This window comes from Chenopodium quinoa, unplaced genomic scaffold (assembly GCF_001683475.1).
Source record: "Chenopodium quinoa cultivar QQ74 unplaced genomic scaffold, ASM168347v1, whole genome shotgun sequence".
In the NCBI taxonomy this organism is placed as follows: Eukaryota; Viridiplantae; Streptophyta; class Magnoliopsida; order Caryophyllales; family Amaranthaceae; genus Chenopodium; species Chenopodium quinoa.
The window spans coordinates 30,118-44,037 of record NW_018744855.1 but is presented as its reverse complement, the minus strand read 5'-3'; the positions used below and the strand labels follow the sequence as shown (position 1 = coordinate 44,037).

Below are 13,920 nucleotides of genomic sequence, written 5' to 3'. Positions count from 1 at the left end.
CGTAATAATTTATCGCGCTACTAGTTTTTCAATTGGAACCAAAATCTTCTTGTACTATATTGTCTACATAGATTAATAGTCAAACTGATAAGTATATAGGTTAAAATTTCCGAACATTTTATTATACTTTGTGAACATTTTTTTTAAAAAATAATCAAGCCTATAAGGAAAAAAAAGAGGTCACCATATGATAGCTTGAGGTACTAATATTTTTTTCTCTCCATATATCTTGCATGCAAAATATAATAAATTGTTAAAATCAATACAAAATAGTAATTAAACTTGTATTCTTAGTATGTACTAGAAGAAGTTTATTTAAGATATATATAATCATGTACGTACAAATGACGGATTTATTGAGGAATAGTTCTTGATCGATGTCATTACATAGAATAAGTCATCAATAAATTAATTAATATATGGATAAATTAGTTTGCGTGGAAGCTAAGAAAGTTTCAAACTTTCAATTCAACAAAAACGGCATAATTTGATTTACGGAATAGTTTTTGATATGCCTTGTATAAATAACCAACACATGCATACATAGTCCATAGTCGACTATATACAGCGAAAAATATAAATTTTGAAAACAAGTAAAAGAGAAGAAAAATCAAAGAAATTAAAACACATAAAAATGAAGGTGGTTGCAATAATAATAATAGTATTGTTATCTATACAGTATATGCCTTCATTAACACAAGAAGGCCCAGCTCCGAGCCCCGAAGTTTTATCTCCGGCCCCTACACCGTTAGGTAACTCATTCTTTCCTTTTTCCGGTACAAGTTTTAATACTCCATACTTCATAATTCTATTATATTATTAATTGATTTCAATGTTTTTTTGAATTTTTCATTACAATAGAGAAAACATCGTATTCATGCTGGAGATAATAAGTAATAAGTAGTTATTGAATTATTTTCCTGGCTCATTTTGCCTTTATTTTAGCCCTAATTTGTTGGTAAAATTTAACGTACATACGTTTAGATTATCTAATTTACTGTTATTGTACGTGTGTTAACCCTCACCAGATCTAGGAGGCTGCTGGGATGGCATCTCTACTTGCTGGATTGATCATGTCAACAATAGCCAGTCATTGCCACAATACGATCCATTGAGCGCGTCGTTTAATATGACAGATTTCTTTTGCTGCTCTCTCATCCAAGAAACAGCAAGCACTGAGAAACCATGCTTTTGTAGCATCAGCTCATATCTTAACCAAAATCCCGCTGTATCTCCCAGTTTTGTCCAGATTTTTACTACGTGCGGCGTTGTCACCTCAATTCCTGCACTTGACGACTTTTGCCTTGGTAATACGAACTGTTAATTAATACTTGTTCGTCTGATTTTATTTGCCACGTTGTTAAATTTGTTCAAATCTAAGTAATCAACTTACACTATCATCATAAACTATAAATTTGGGAAAAATGAAGTACGTATATATGTTTTCAATCAACGAATAAACAATAATTCAAGTATATACAGAGTAGTAAAAGATATGCATGCAATTCTGTATTTTAAATGCCAGTGCTAACTTGATCACCCAAAATTTAACATTTTAAAAAGGATAAAATGTTTTATTAGAGTATAATTAATAATAAATGCCTCATGTAAGGACAATTTGTTGAATGCCCTAAAAAAAAAAAAAAAAAAAAAAGGAAAATTGGTAGAAATATTTACCATTTCCTTTGTAAGATGTGATTAGCTTTCTCTATTTTAATTGTTATCAGTGTGAGATAAAACCTAAAAGGAAGTTTCGTCCCAAAATCATATAAAAACTTGAAGAGTATGTAGCCTCTTAACCAAATATAAAGGTTGATTCTCTCTTTTTTCATGTGATTAGAGACTTAGATCATGTTTGTAAGAGTATTTTTATGGTTGGAAACGGATTCATTAAACCATTACCGTTACCAAGTGTTTGGTTAGAAAAGTTGGTAACAATTAGCATTACATAAGGGTAATGGTTTCCACCCATTTGTTACCTCTCTAAAAGCTAAGGTAAAAAATACTCTTACCCTCCTCAAACAAAAATAAAGAGAGTGAGGTTTAAGTGATTTATTTCCATGTTTAAGCCAAATAAATGAAAAGATAATGGTTAATTAAGTTATTCTTTTCCTTCTCCTTATTTATTTCTTTTCCACTTCATTTTCACTTTTCATACCAAACGCACCTTTAATTAGAGCATATCCCAACATATTTTAACCCTGTGCTTCCAATCTTTTAATTTTTATTATTGGCAAATTCAATCTTATGAATAGTAATTCTTACACCCTCAGCTCCTTCTCAAGCGATAATTATTTCCTTTTGTTGATAAGTATAAAATATTGATCAAGTATATTACAAGTTTACATCCTCCGTTCTTAAAATTAATAATACTTAGACTGTAACACTATTCATCATATTTTTAATATTGACTAGGGTCTGTTCATATTTACCGAACTAAGCTGAACTGATTGGAGTTGAACTGAACTGAACTGAATAGAGTTGAAATGAATATTTTATGAGAAAAGGAAATAAGGAGTTGAACTGAACTGAATTGCTTGGAGTTGAGCTAAACTGAACTGAAATTAAGCTGAAATGAACAGGCCCTACGAAGTATTTAATAAAATAATTTATATATATAAAAAATTAATAAAAAATAATTTATTGTGTTGAATTAGTCCTCTCAAATCAAAATCAAATGTTATTGTGTGGAATTGGTCTCAAATCTCTGAATTGAATGTACTAAATATTTTCAAATATGAACGAATTAGTTGTTAATAATACTTAATGATCACATTATTCACATATTTATGAGGTAAACCTTGTGCATTATCATTTTACACGTCGTGTGTCAGTCAAGTTGTTGCAAGAAATTATGAACAGGGAGATAATTAATTACTACTAATTTAGTGAAAAGTTGATTAAATAATTCAAATAAGTTGTCTATTCAAATTTAGTTTTGAGGATGGCTTATATATGAAGCATTAAATTAAGTAATCAATTTTCTCTCATCCTTAAAAATGCAGGTGAAGCTTTAAGCCCTGTCGCAGCTCCAACGATGTCACCGGGTAATTGCCTTTTTTGCCAATTGAATTTTGGTAGAATGGATAAACTTATATTTCCTCCACCCCAAAGTATTGTATGGTTTTTGAGACGTACTCTTCGAAATGTTTTAACATTAAACTGGCATAGTTGAATAAAATAATAATGGTAGTTACAACTAATTGTACAAGCATTACGTACATCAATGGTACGAAATGTTGCAAACTGTATTGAGTTAAATTTTAACAAATTATTCTGTTTACAATTGCAGGTAATTCTTAAGATTAATACCGTCATACGTAGTATTTCGCTTCTCACACGATTGCGATGACGGGCTATTATCTTCTTATCTTAAATTTTTATGGAGTAAAATGTATATGTATAATAAGGAATGTGCTATTTGACCTTCTAAGTTCTAAATAAAGATTTCTGTATTTGTTTGTGTAATAATTTTCATTTTGTATTATTTATTTTGCAATTATATAATTACAAAAATTACGACCTTGCTACTATATATACTGTCTTAACTTGATCTACTCTTAGAAGTTTGACTCACTTAGCTTGTGATTTACACTCCATTTGCCTCTTTACAACAAATATATCATTCAACTATATATTACTAAAGCTGAGTCATGGCCCGATCCACGAATATATCATTCAACAAAAATTTTATAAATCATGATACTACGTATATGTTAAAGTTATTTTTGTTGAATGATATATTATTCAACAAATATATCATTCAACAAAAATTTAAAGTATGAAAAAGACAAATTTAATAAAACCGGCCCGATCAAGAATGAGACTACTACACCTTTTTTTCATATAAATCATGATACTACGTATATGTTAAAGTTATTTTATTTTATTTTGACTACATATATATAATAATCATAAGGGTATTACAGTTGTACAAATGTACATTTTTTAGTAGGCTACTATATATACAATACTTTGTACGTAGTACAAATGAGAGTTTGTATAATTTTTTCACTCAAATTTTATTATCATCTCTAGCTAATTCTCAACTGTACAACGATAGACTTTTAAAAATATTCACTAGGAAAATGACTAAATTGAATTGAATGAGTCTACTATACGAGCTATCTACCGCCTTCCACGAATAAGAGCTTTTATAATATAAGTCATCCAATAATGAGTCATGGCCGGTCGCGATCCATATCATCTTACGTATATGCTCCTAAGGAATTGGCTGGCTCCTTTCTTGCTTGAGCTAGCATATACATATAATAAACTTATGACGAAGAAGCATGTATCATGTTCATGAAGCAAGCCGGTGAAATTCTAGTATTATACAAAACTAATGGCCGGCACATACCACGGTATATCTACGTGAGCCACACTATCATATAATTCGTACTTTCGTAGCATTTTTCATTAATCAATTAAGTTCAATTCACTCCTAATGTGTCCCTAAACTTAAATACTCCATATAATTAAATAGACGACGATATATATATAAGCCTCATATACAAAACAGACGTTAAAAATTCATATCATATAGAGAGTAAAAGATGTAAACATACGTAGGAACGGAAATGGTTATTATGATGGCGGGAATTGTATTGTTCATGTCAATGCAATTTATGCCCTCATTAGCACAACGAAATACTCCGTTTTGCTGGGACAGGATCCAGACTTGCCGTCGAGGAGCCGAGACACCGATGGAATTCCAGCAGGTGTGTTGCCCTGTGGTATTACAAATAGTATCGAATGAGATGCCATGTTTCTGCAGCATCAAGTCTAGTCTTAATGCGACCGATGTTGATGGCATCTCTATGCTTCTCACCGTATGCAACGTTACTGCTTCTTATAACAAAATTTGCCCTGGTGGTATGTTTTCCTACTATTCTATTCTTTAATGGAGTAACTATTTTATGCCATTATGGTTATTTTTTTTTACAACTAATTAGGTTTCAACCAAGTAACGTTTGCTCAGAAGTTTAATTAAATATAAAGTAATTTAGATTTGCAATTAAAATTGATAAATATGTACTACCCTAGTGGTTGTACTTACCCTGTTCTTTTATATTCTACCCACCTACTATAAATACACAATTGAGAAATTGTTAATATTGTAGACGTGCGGGTGTAAAATAAGAAAGAATGTTAATAATTTTTTTTTTTTTTTTTTTTTTTTTTTTTTTTTTTTTTTTTTTGTGGATGTGGACAATCTATAAATTTTTTACATTTAGGAATATTAACATTATCCAGCATAATTAACAAGTACATGATTTGTCATGCATTTAACATATTTCTAAATCAAACATATCTATCATTAGTTTTGGAAATTAAATGAATTTTTTTTATTACAACTAACTTAGCAATTCTAAAATGAAGTTCCAAGTCCAAGCCCCCCGGGAACTCCATCAGCTCCACCTCTATCGACTACTCCAACACCTTCTGCTTCTTCTCCAGGTATAATCTAACTAGTTTGAGTTTCCTATAATATTTTGCTTCTTTTTTTATAAAACTTAAAATAAAACAATTGAAAATAATGTAATTAAGTTTAGGTTAATAAATCATGTAACTTTTGTTTTGAATTGAAGGTCCTAATTCAAGCCCCAATGTAACTCCTTTAGCCCCACCACCAGGTAATTCCTTAATTTATTTGATGACATATTAATTAATATTAACACATTCAATTTCATTAAAAAATCTGTTTAAATCAGCTTCAACTCGATCATATATATTCATACTTATTAATATTGCATACAACTTTGGTTTGTTTTGAAGGTCCTAATTCTAGCCCTAGTGATACTCCATCCCCAACACCAACAGGTAATTTAATTTAACTCCGCTATTTCATCCACGACTAGTATCAAAATTGACAAAATGTATTCATGTACTTTTATTACTGTGAATTGTGTAAGTAACCTACATTGACATACACAAGGAGAGTAATTTGGTTATTTCATAAGTCTAAGGCCCCGTTCTTTAGAGCTGATTTGCTTTGCTCTGCTCTGCTTTGCTCTGCTGAAATCTGCTCTGCTCTGCTTCAATCTGCTCTGCTCTGCTCTGCTTAAAAATAGTACTTAAAAATAGCTACTTCAATCTGCTCTGCTCTGCCCTGCTCTGCTCTGCTCTGCTCTGCCCTGCTCTGCTTGCTCTGTTGAAATCTGCTTTGTTCTGCTCTGCTCTACCCAGAAGCTCAAAAGAACAGGGCCTAAGGGGTGCATTACTAATATTAGGCCCTGTTCTTTTGAGCTTTTGGGCAGAGCAGAGCATAGCAAAGCATATTTCAGCAGAGCAGAGCAGATTGAAGCAGAGCAGGGCAGAGCAGATTGAAGCAGCTATTTTTAAGTACTATTTTTAAGCAGAGCAGGACAGAGCAGGGCAGAGCAGAGCAGATTTCAACAGAGCAAAGCAGAGCAGAGCAGCTCCAAAGAACGGGGCCTTATTATTATTTGTCACATGTACGTAACTAGCATCAATTAAGTACTTATATAAGTAATCAATCTAATCTATAAAATTAAATTAAACTTCAAGGTGAAGCTTCAAGCCTTACTCCAAATCCAACGACAACACCTCTAGGTAATAATTTCTTTTCTATTTTATTTCAATTTTAGTTGAGTATTTCCCATTTGGTATAAAGTGTTCAATACATACACGGAGTATATATTTATATACATGTAGAACTTATTATAATATATGGGCTATTAACAATTAGTTTTAATTTCAAATTGAAATTGAAGGTGAAGGGCCAAGCACTGCTTTAAGTCCAATCAATCCACCTCTAGGTAATCTCCTACACATATATATTCCCTATCTTTGTGTACGTACATTTTCATTTTTGCCTTGTTTAAGCTTTATAATACGCGTATTAGCTATTAATCTTGAATTGTGATTTAATTAAAATGTCTAGGGTCAGCCGAAAGCCCGACTGCTTTGAGTCCGAATGGAAATACAACAGGTAATTTCTTATCATGTAGTATAAATGATTTTGGTCGTTAAGTTGATTCTTTGACATTTTCTTTTTCCAAAATCTCTATCGATTTTATGCATCATTGACAAAATTAACAAATTTAAATTTTGTAGAAACTGGTGCTTCTAACAAGATTGAGATGGTCGGTCCACTTTCTGCCCTACTTGTTCTCTCGACTTGTGTCCTGTTTTAGAAGATGAGGCGGATCAACATGTATTTTGGTCTTTTGCACAATAATATACTATCTACTTTGTATTTAATTTCTATTGGAAAATTCTTTTGGATTTTCTAATTAGTGTATCATTTGATATGTTAATTTTGAGACTTATTCAACAATTAATTATCACAGTTAAATAAAAAGATTATTTGATTTCAGCTGTATCATAGCACATCACAACCGTATTGTAAAGGACTTTGAACCTATGTTACTTCCTACCTTGAAGTTTTAGGCCGCAACTTGGTGCATTTTGTGTGTGGTTGGTCATACCATATGATCGCTTGTAAAACAACAAAGTATTCCTTATTACACTGATGCAAGCAATCCTTAAAACTTTGATCAAGAAGCTGTTGTATCACTGACGAAGTGACAAAGTAACCCATGTAACTCTAATCGAGTAACCCTTATTTTTTTTATGGTGTTTAACTAGGGGTGAGCAAAAATTCAGGGTACCCTGATATGGAACCGGAACCTGTTCGGAACCGCAGGTTCCAAACCCGGAACCTGTTGATCAGGTTCCGGTTCCGGGTAATAAAATTAGGAACCTGTTGCAACAGTTCCGGTTCCGGGTAATAAAATTTTGGATCTAGAACCTGTAGGGTACCCTGTTAGTACAGGTTCCCTATAGGGTACATGAAACCGGAACCTATATGGTGTTAAAAATTCTAGACAATTAGTGTTGGTTTGTTATATTTGAAGTACTATACTAAAGTTGTAAGCTTTTATTGTGATCATCTATTTTAAAAAAAAAAATTGTCACAATTTATCAAGTAACTATTAAACTTACTTTGACAAACAGGGTACCCTGTTTAGGAACCGGAACCTGCAGGTTCCGGTTCCGGTTCCGGTTCTCAATTCTTAGGAACCTGTTGCAACAGGTTCCGGTTCCGGTTCCTATTTTTAGGAACCTGTTGCAACATGTTCCGGTTTCGGGTCCTGATATTTTTACAGGGTACCCTGCTACGCTCACCCCTAGTTTAAACCGGTTCACCCTATGGCTAATCCGGATTCGGGGATCAGTTTTAGGTGGTTAGATTCCAATCTCTTCCCAATTGTTGTTGGAGGGGATCTAACACGGGTCCTCCCTACCAAGTGTAGTCTCAATTACCACTACACCAACGACCTATTAGTTAATAGAGTAACCCCTATAATACTAACGAAATAATTTTCATGATAACTAGTCACACGGTGTGACTAGCCGCATATAAAGATTTGTGAATTTTTTTTTTTCATGGAATATGATATTTTATGTTATTGAAATCATTAACTCTTAATTTGTTCACCACAAAGGTTAAAATGGTAATGGGCTTTAGAAAGGAGGGAACACACAATTAGAAATCTATCCAATAAGAAATTCAAAGTTTCAATATTGTAGACACCCTGTTAAATTTACACGGTGTCATTGAAAAAGAACTTTATATTTGTGGTTGTACTGTGTTGCATGCATGCATGCATTGAATATTTAGGATTACTTTATATTGCCTTTTAAATAGAAGTTAGAGTTTGTTAATTGAACGTGTTGATTGATCATGAATGCTCGTAATATTATCAAGTAATGAAGAGTTTTGCTGGATTAGGTATGAAGATTGCGTCACTGATCATATCAGAAAAGCCTTGTTTTTGTACCGTATCCACATTTCTTCATAAAATCCTTCCCAAGCAACCAATGTTACTCAACTCTTGTCTATATGCAACATCATCGATTCACTTGCTTCTCTTGACAACTTTTGCCAAGGTAAAAGTTGTTATCGTGCGCGTGCGAATTTATCAACTTTTATTAATAAATTTTTTTACATACTATAATTCTGAGCTGGATCATATCAGAGCATGATGATAGAATATGAAATATTATAGGATATTATGTAAATGATATATTTATACTATATTTATATATATGATGATGAGAATATGAAATATATCATTTACATAATATCCTGAAATATTTTATATTCTATCACATGAGGTTTTATACTATACTTTTGGTTTTGTATGTGTTTGAATCCTCTATAAAAATTATATATTATATTAAATTTGAACTAGCTTAGTATAGTGAGTTGTAACAACTAAATTTATAGCTTTGTATATAATTTACTCCTTAGTTTATATCACATTATTTAGATACACATGATATACAATTAGCAAATAAAGTAATTTCTCTTAATTTTTTTTGAAATCGAGATTGTAGGTGAAGTTCAAATAAAGCCCAACAGCCACAGCTCCTATGATGCCACCTTCAGGTAATCTAGATTATTCTTGATTTACTTAAGTGTGTTTTTATTGTTTGTTGATTAGGTATTTCGTTTTTCTAACAAGATTAAGTGTACTATTATATTGCAGGTGATGATTCTTGAGTTGAACAGGTGCTTCTACCAAGACCGCGATGAAGTATCATTTTGTAGCTTCTTGGTTCTTATCATTTATCAGACATTGATGGATTAAATACTATTATGCATTATATTATAGGTTTTTTTTTTTTTTTTTTTTTTTTTTTTTTTTTTTTTTTTTTTTTTTTTTTACACTACCTTGTATATGAATAAATGTTTGGTCATCCTTATAATTAAATAAAAATAGTACATATATGTGCTTTATTCATTTTTCTTAATTTCTTTGGATATACAATTTACGTGGGTGTACCAACACTATATCCATGCATTTTTATAAAGTATTATTTTGCAAACAACATTCCATTCAAGTAAAGGTTAATTTATTTACTTGGTTTGTCATCATTAACAAGTCCACTTATCCTCGTATATATATTAACACAAACTTTAAGAAAAGGTGAGCTGAAGGAAACTATCTTTCTTTTTTTGGACTGAGCGGGTTAACAACCGAAAAAGAAAACAGCAAAAGAACATCATTAACAAGTCCACTTACATACCCTCGTATATATAGAACATGAAAATATTAATAAAGAACATGAAAATATTACAGATGTTCTTTAAATATTACAAAGGTTAATTTATTTACTTGGTTTGTCATCAGTAACAAGTCCACTTGCCCTCGTGTATATATATATATATATATATATATATATATATATATATATATATATATATATATATATATATATATATATATATATATATATATATAATCAAGCCAATAACATAAGGAAAAAAAATGTTTAACATTTAATAGCTTGAGGTACCTCTATAATTTTTTTCACTCATATATTATGCATGCAAGTGCAACTTTAATGAATTTGCTTAATTCAAAATAGTGGTCAAAACTGTATACCTAGTATATGCTAGAAAAAGTATACAAGATATAATTATGCACGTGAAAATGACGGATTTATTGAGGAATAGTTCTAGATCGAAGTTTACAAGTTTTTTTGGATGAATTTAGTTTGCTTGGAAAGCTAAGAAAGTTCCAAACGTTCAATTCAACAAAGACGGCATTATTTGATTTACGGAATAGTCATAATATGCCTTGTATATAAAAAAACCAACACATGGATATATGGTCTATATAGTCGACTACATACAGCAAAATTAAGCATAAATCTTGAAAGAGAAGGGAAATCAAAGAAAACACGTAGACATGAAGGTGGTTGCATTAATGATAGTATTGTTATCTATACAATTTATGCCTTCATTTACACAAGAAGGTCCAACTCCAAGCCCCGAAGTTTTACCTCCAGCCCCTACACCATTAGGTAACTGTAACTCATCACTATTTCCTCTTTTTCGGTGAAAATTCTATAGTGGTCGTTTGAAATATGACTATCATAATATTTTAATGATTATATAGTTCATAATTAACGTATTTTTAACTAAGTGATTAATTTTATTACTCTATTTTTGCTGTAAAATATTGTTATAAATATTTTTTTCATTTATAAAATTTTTAGTTTTATTTATGTAATTGTTACTCTTATTTTATAGTTTCTTAAAAAATATTTATTTTATGTTGGATTAAAATTTTCAAAAATTATATTTGCATTGTAGAAATTAAAATACTAATTGTGTCCAATTTATAGGGTGAATAATTGGATCGCTCATATTATTTATCATTAAAATAATAAGACAGTTATATTTCAAACGACCATTGTAGAAACATCCCTTTTTCGGTAGAAGTTTTAATACTCCGTACTTCATACTTATATTACATTATTAATTGATTAAATAATTTTTGTATGTCTCATTACAATAGAAAAATCGTCGTACGCATGGAGCTAATAAGTAATAAGTAGTTATATTGAATTATTTTCCTTGCTCCCTTTGCCTTTTTTTTAGCCCTAATTCATTGTATTTTTGTGTTTGAGTTAAAGTAAAATTTAACGTATCTACGTTTAGATTATCTAATTTACTGTTATTGTACGTGTGTTAACATAACCCTCACCAGGGCTAGGGGGCTGCTGGGATAGCATCTCAAATTGCTGGATTGATCATATCAACAACAGCCAGTCGTTGCCTCAATACGATCCATTGAGCGCGTCGTTTAACGAGACAGATTACGCATGCTGCTCTCTCATCCAAGAAACAGCAAGCACTGAGAAACCATGCTTTTGTAGCATCAGCTCATATCTTAACCAAAGTCCCGCTGTGTCTACCAATTTTGTCCAGATTTTAACTACATGCGGCATTGCCACCTCAATTCCTGCACTTGACGACTTTTGCCTTGGTAATACCAACTATTAATTATTACTTGTACATCTTAACCTCTCGTATAAATTTATTTGTCAAATTATTTGTTCAAATTAGGGTAATCAACTTACGCTATCATCATAAACTATTAATTTTGGAAAAATGAAGTACGTGTATATGTTTTCAACCAACGAATAAACAATTTCATGTATATACGGAGTAGTAAAAGAAATGCATGCAATTCTGTATTTTAAATGCCAGTGCTAATTAATTGATTACCCAAAATTTAACATGCTAAAAAGGATTCAATAGGCTTATCAGAGTATAATTGATGATAAATGCCTCATGTTATAAGGACAACTTGTAGAATGCCCTAAAAAATATATATAAATAAATGGTACATGTGATTAGCCTTTTGCTTTATAAGTTATGTTTAGCTTTCTCTATTTTAATTGTTAGTTATCAATTTTAGATAAAACCTACTTCGAAAAAGGAAGTTTGATCCCAAAATCATACTTGATGAGGAGTATGTACGTAGCCTCTTAACCAAATATAAAGGTTAATCCTTTTTTTTTTTTTTTTTTTTTACTGTGATTAGAGACTTAGAGTGCGTTTTATTCACATGATTTTTACTTAATTATCTGAACTTATTAGGCCTTATTAGAATTTATTTTAATTATAAATTGATTTTGGGTAGTCCTGATTAACCCTTATCACAACTTATCTGTACTTATTTTTCCTAAACTTATCTATCTGAACTTATTAACCCTTATAAACTTATATATATTTCCTGATATAAGTGAAAATAAGGTGAATCGAACATGTTTGGTAGGAGTATTTTTAGGGTTGGAAAAGGATTCAATTAAAACTAACATAACTGTTACCAAATCACCAATTGTTTGGTTAGAAAGGTTGGGTACATTTTCATGTTTTCCTTGATTAAGCTTTATAGTTCGCGTATTAGCTATAAAAATCTTGAATTGTTATTTGAAATGTGTAGGGTCATCAGAAAGCCCGACTGCTTTGAGTCCGAATGGAAATACAGCGGGTAATGTCTTATTATGTAGTATAACAGCTTTTAATTTGGTCGTTGAGTAGATTATTTGACATTTTCTTTTTCAAAATCTCAATCGATTTTATGGATTATTGACAAAGTTAACAACTTTAAATTTTGTAGAAACTGGTGCTTCTAACAAGATTGAAATGGTTGGACCACTTTCTGGCCTACTTGTTCTCTTGACTTGTGTCCTATTTTAGAAGATGAGACGGATCTACATGTATTTTGGTCTTTTGCATTATAAGATACTATCAATTTTGTATTTAATTTCTTTTGGAAAGTTCTTTTGGATTTTCTAATTAGTGTATCATTTGATATGTTAATTTTGAGACTTATTCAACAATCATCACAGTTAAATAAAAAGATTATTTGATTTCAGTTTTATCATAGCAGATCACAACCGTATTGTAAAGGACTTTGAACCTATATTACTTCCTAGCCTGAAGTTTTAGGCCGCAACTTAGTTCGTTTTGTGTGTGGGTGGACATACCATGTGATCGTTTGTAAAAGAACAAAGTATTCCTTATATTATTACATTGAAGCGAGTAATCCTTAAAACTTTGATCGAGAAGCTGATGTATAATTGACGAAGTAATATAATCCATGTAACTCTAATCAAGTAACCCTTATTTTGTTTTGGTGTTTAACCTAGTTCACCCTTTAGCTAATCCAGATTCGGGGATCAATTCTGGGTGGTTAGATTCCAATCTCTTTCCAATTGTTTTTGCGGGGGATCGAACACGGGTCCTCCCTACCTAGTGTAGTCCCAATCACCACTACCAACGACCAATTGGTCAATCGAGTAACCCCTATAACGGCCAATTGACCAGATTAGTAAATAAAACAGACCCTTGGCGACAAATTGGTAAAAAAACTAACCTTAAGTGACAATTTGGTAAATAAAATAATCTCAGGCGATAATTAACCCAAAAAATGCAAAAATTTTCGATAAGTTACTCGCGAATGCTTAATATAGTTCGTTTTTCTTGTTATTTAACCAACCCTTTTTTACGGAAATAACAATTTGAAGAAAAAAAACGTTAAGTATAAATTTTCACTTAAGTTTCATACCCCTTATTAATGAAATATT

General features: G+C 31.2%; 3 protein-coding genes across 3 annotated transcripts; all 3 read left to right on the top strand.

Moving 5' to 3' along the window:
• The first annotated feature begins 569 nt into the window (after positions 1-569).
• LOC110704596 lies at positions 570-3,507 on the top strand. The gene is made up of 4 exons (XM_021882407.1): positions 570-752; positions 1,029-1,307; positions 3,006-3,047; positions 3,293-3,507. Exons 1-4 carry the CDS (start codon positions 635-637, stop codon positions 3,301-3,303), a joined length of 450 nt encoding a protein of 149 aa, XP_021738099.1. The 5' UTR covers positions 570-634; the 3' UTR covers positions 3,304-3,507.
• Positions 3,508-4,348: 841 nt separating this feature from the next.
• On the top strand, positions 4,349-7,506 carry LOC110704587 (vegetative cell wall protein gp1-like). Its single transcript, XM_021882399.1, has 8 exons — positions 4,349-4,875; positions 5,383-5,460; positions 5,592-5,636; positions 5,779-5,823; positions 6,532-6,576; positions 6,738-6,782; positions 6,908-6,955; positions 7,081-7,506. Exons 1-8 carry the CDS (start codon positions 4,581-4,583, stop codon positions 7,158-7,160), a joined length of 681 nt encoding a protein of 226 aa, XP_021738091.1. The 5' UTR covers positions 4,349-4,580; the 3' UTR covers positions 7,161-7,506.
• A 3,171-nt stretch (positions 7,507-10,677) lies between these two features.
• LOC110704586 lies at positions 10,678-13,173 on the top strand. Its single transcript, XM_021882398.1, has 4 exons — positions 10,678-10,842; positions 11,532-11,810; positions 12,774-12,821; positions 12,951-13,173. The coding sequence occupies exons 1-4, from the start codon at positions 10,728-10,730 to the stop codon at positions 13,028-13,030; spliced, it is 522 nt and encodes a 173-aa protein (XP_021738090.1). The 5' UTR covers positions 10,678-10,727; the 3' UTR covers positions 13,031-13,173.
• The last annotated feature ends 747 nt before the right edge of the window (positions 13,174-13,920 follow it).

What these genes read in the sequence shown, in the direction of transcription:
- LOC110704596 (XM_021882407.1), top strand. Translation starts at nt 635, where the DNA reads ATGAAGGTGGTTGCAATAATAATAATAGTATTGTTATCTATACAGTAT. An exon ending in TCCGGCCCCTACACCGTTAG is followed by an intron (nt 753 to 1,028) that starts GTAACTCATTCT and finishes AACCCTCACCAG; the next exon opens with ATCTAGGAGGCTGCTGGGAT. An exon ending in ACTTGACGACTTTTGCCTTG is followed by an intron (nt 1,308 to 3,005) that starts GTAATACGAACT and finishes TTAAAAATGCAG; the next exon opens with GTGAAGCTTTAAGCCCTGTC.
- LOC110704587 (XM_021882399.1), top strand. Translation starts at nt 4,581, where the DNA reads ATGGTTATTATGATGGCGGGAATTGTATTGTTCATGTCAATGCAATTT. An exon ending in TCCAACGACAACACCTCTAG is followed by an intron (nt 6,577 to 6,737) that starts GTAATAATTTCT and finishes TTGAAATTGAAG; the next exon opens with GTGAAGGGCCAAGCACTGCT. An exon ending in TCCAATCAATCCACCTCTAG is followed by an intron (nt 6,783 to 6,907) that starts GTAATCTCCTAC and finishes TAAAATGTCTAG; the next exon opens with GGTCAGCCGAAAGCCCGACT.
- LOC110704586 (XM_021882398.1), top strand. Translation starts at nt 10,728, where the DNA reads ATGAAGGTGGTTGCATTAATGATAGTATTGTTATCTATACAATTTATG. An exon ending in TCCAGCCCCTACACCATTAG is followed by an intron (nt 10,843 to 11,531) that starts GTAACTGTAACT and finishes AACCCTCACCAG; the next exon opens with GGCTAGGGGGCTGCTGGGAT. An exon ending in TCCGAATGGAAATACAGCGG is followed by an intron (nt 12,822 to 12,950) that starts GTAATGTCTTAT and finishes TAAATTTTGTAG; the next exon opens with AAACTGGTGCTTCTAACAAG.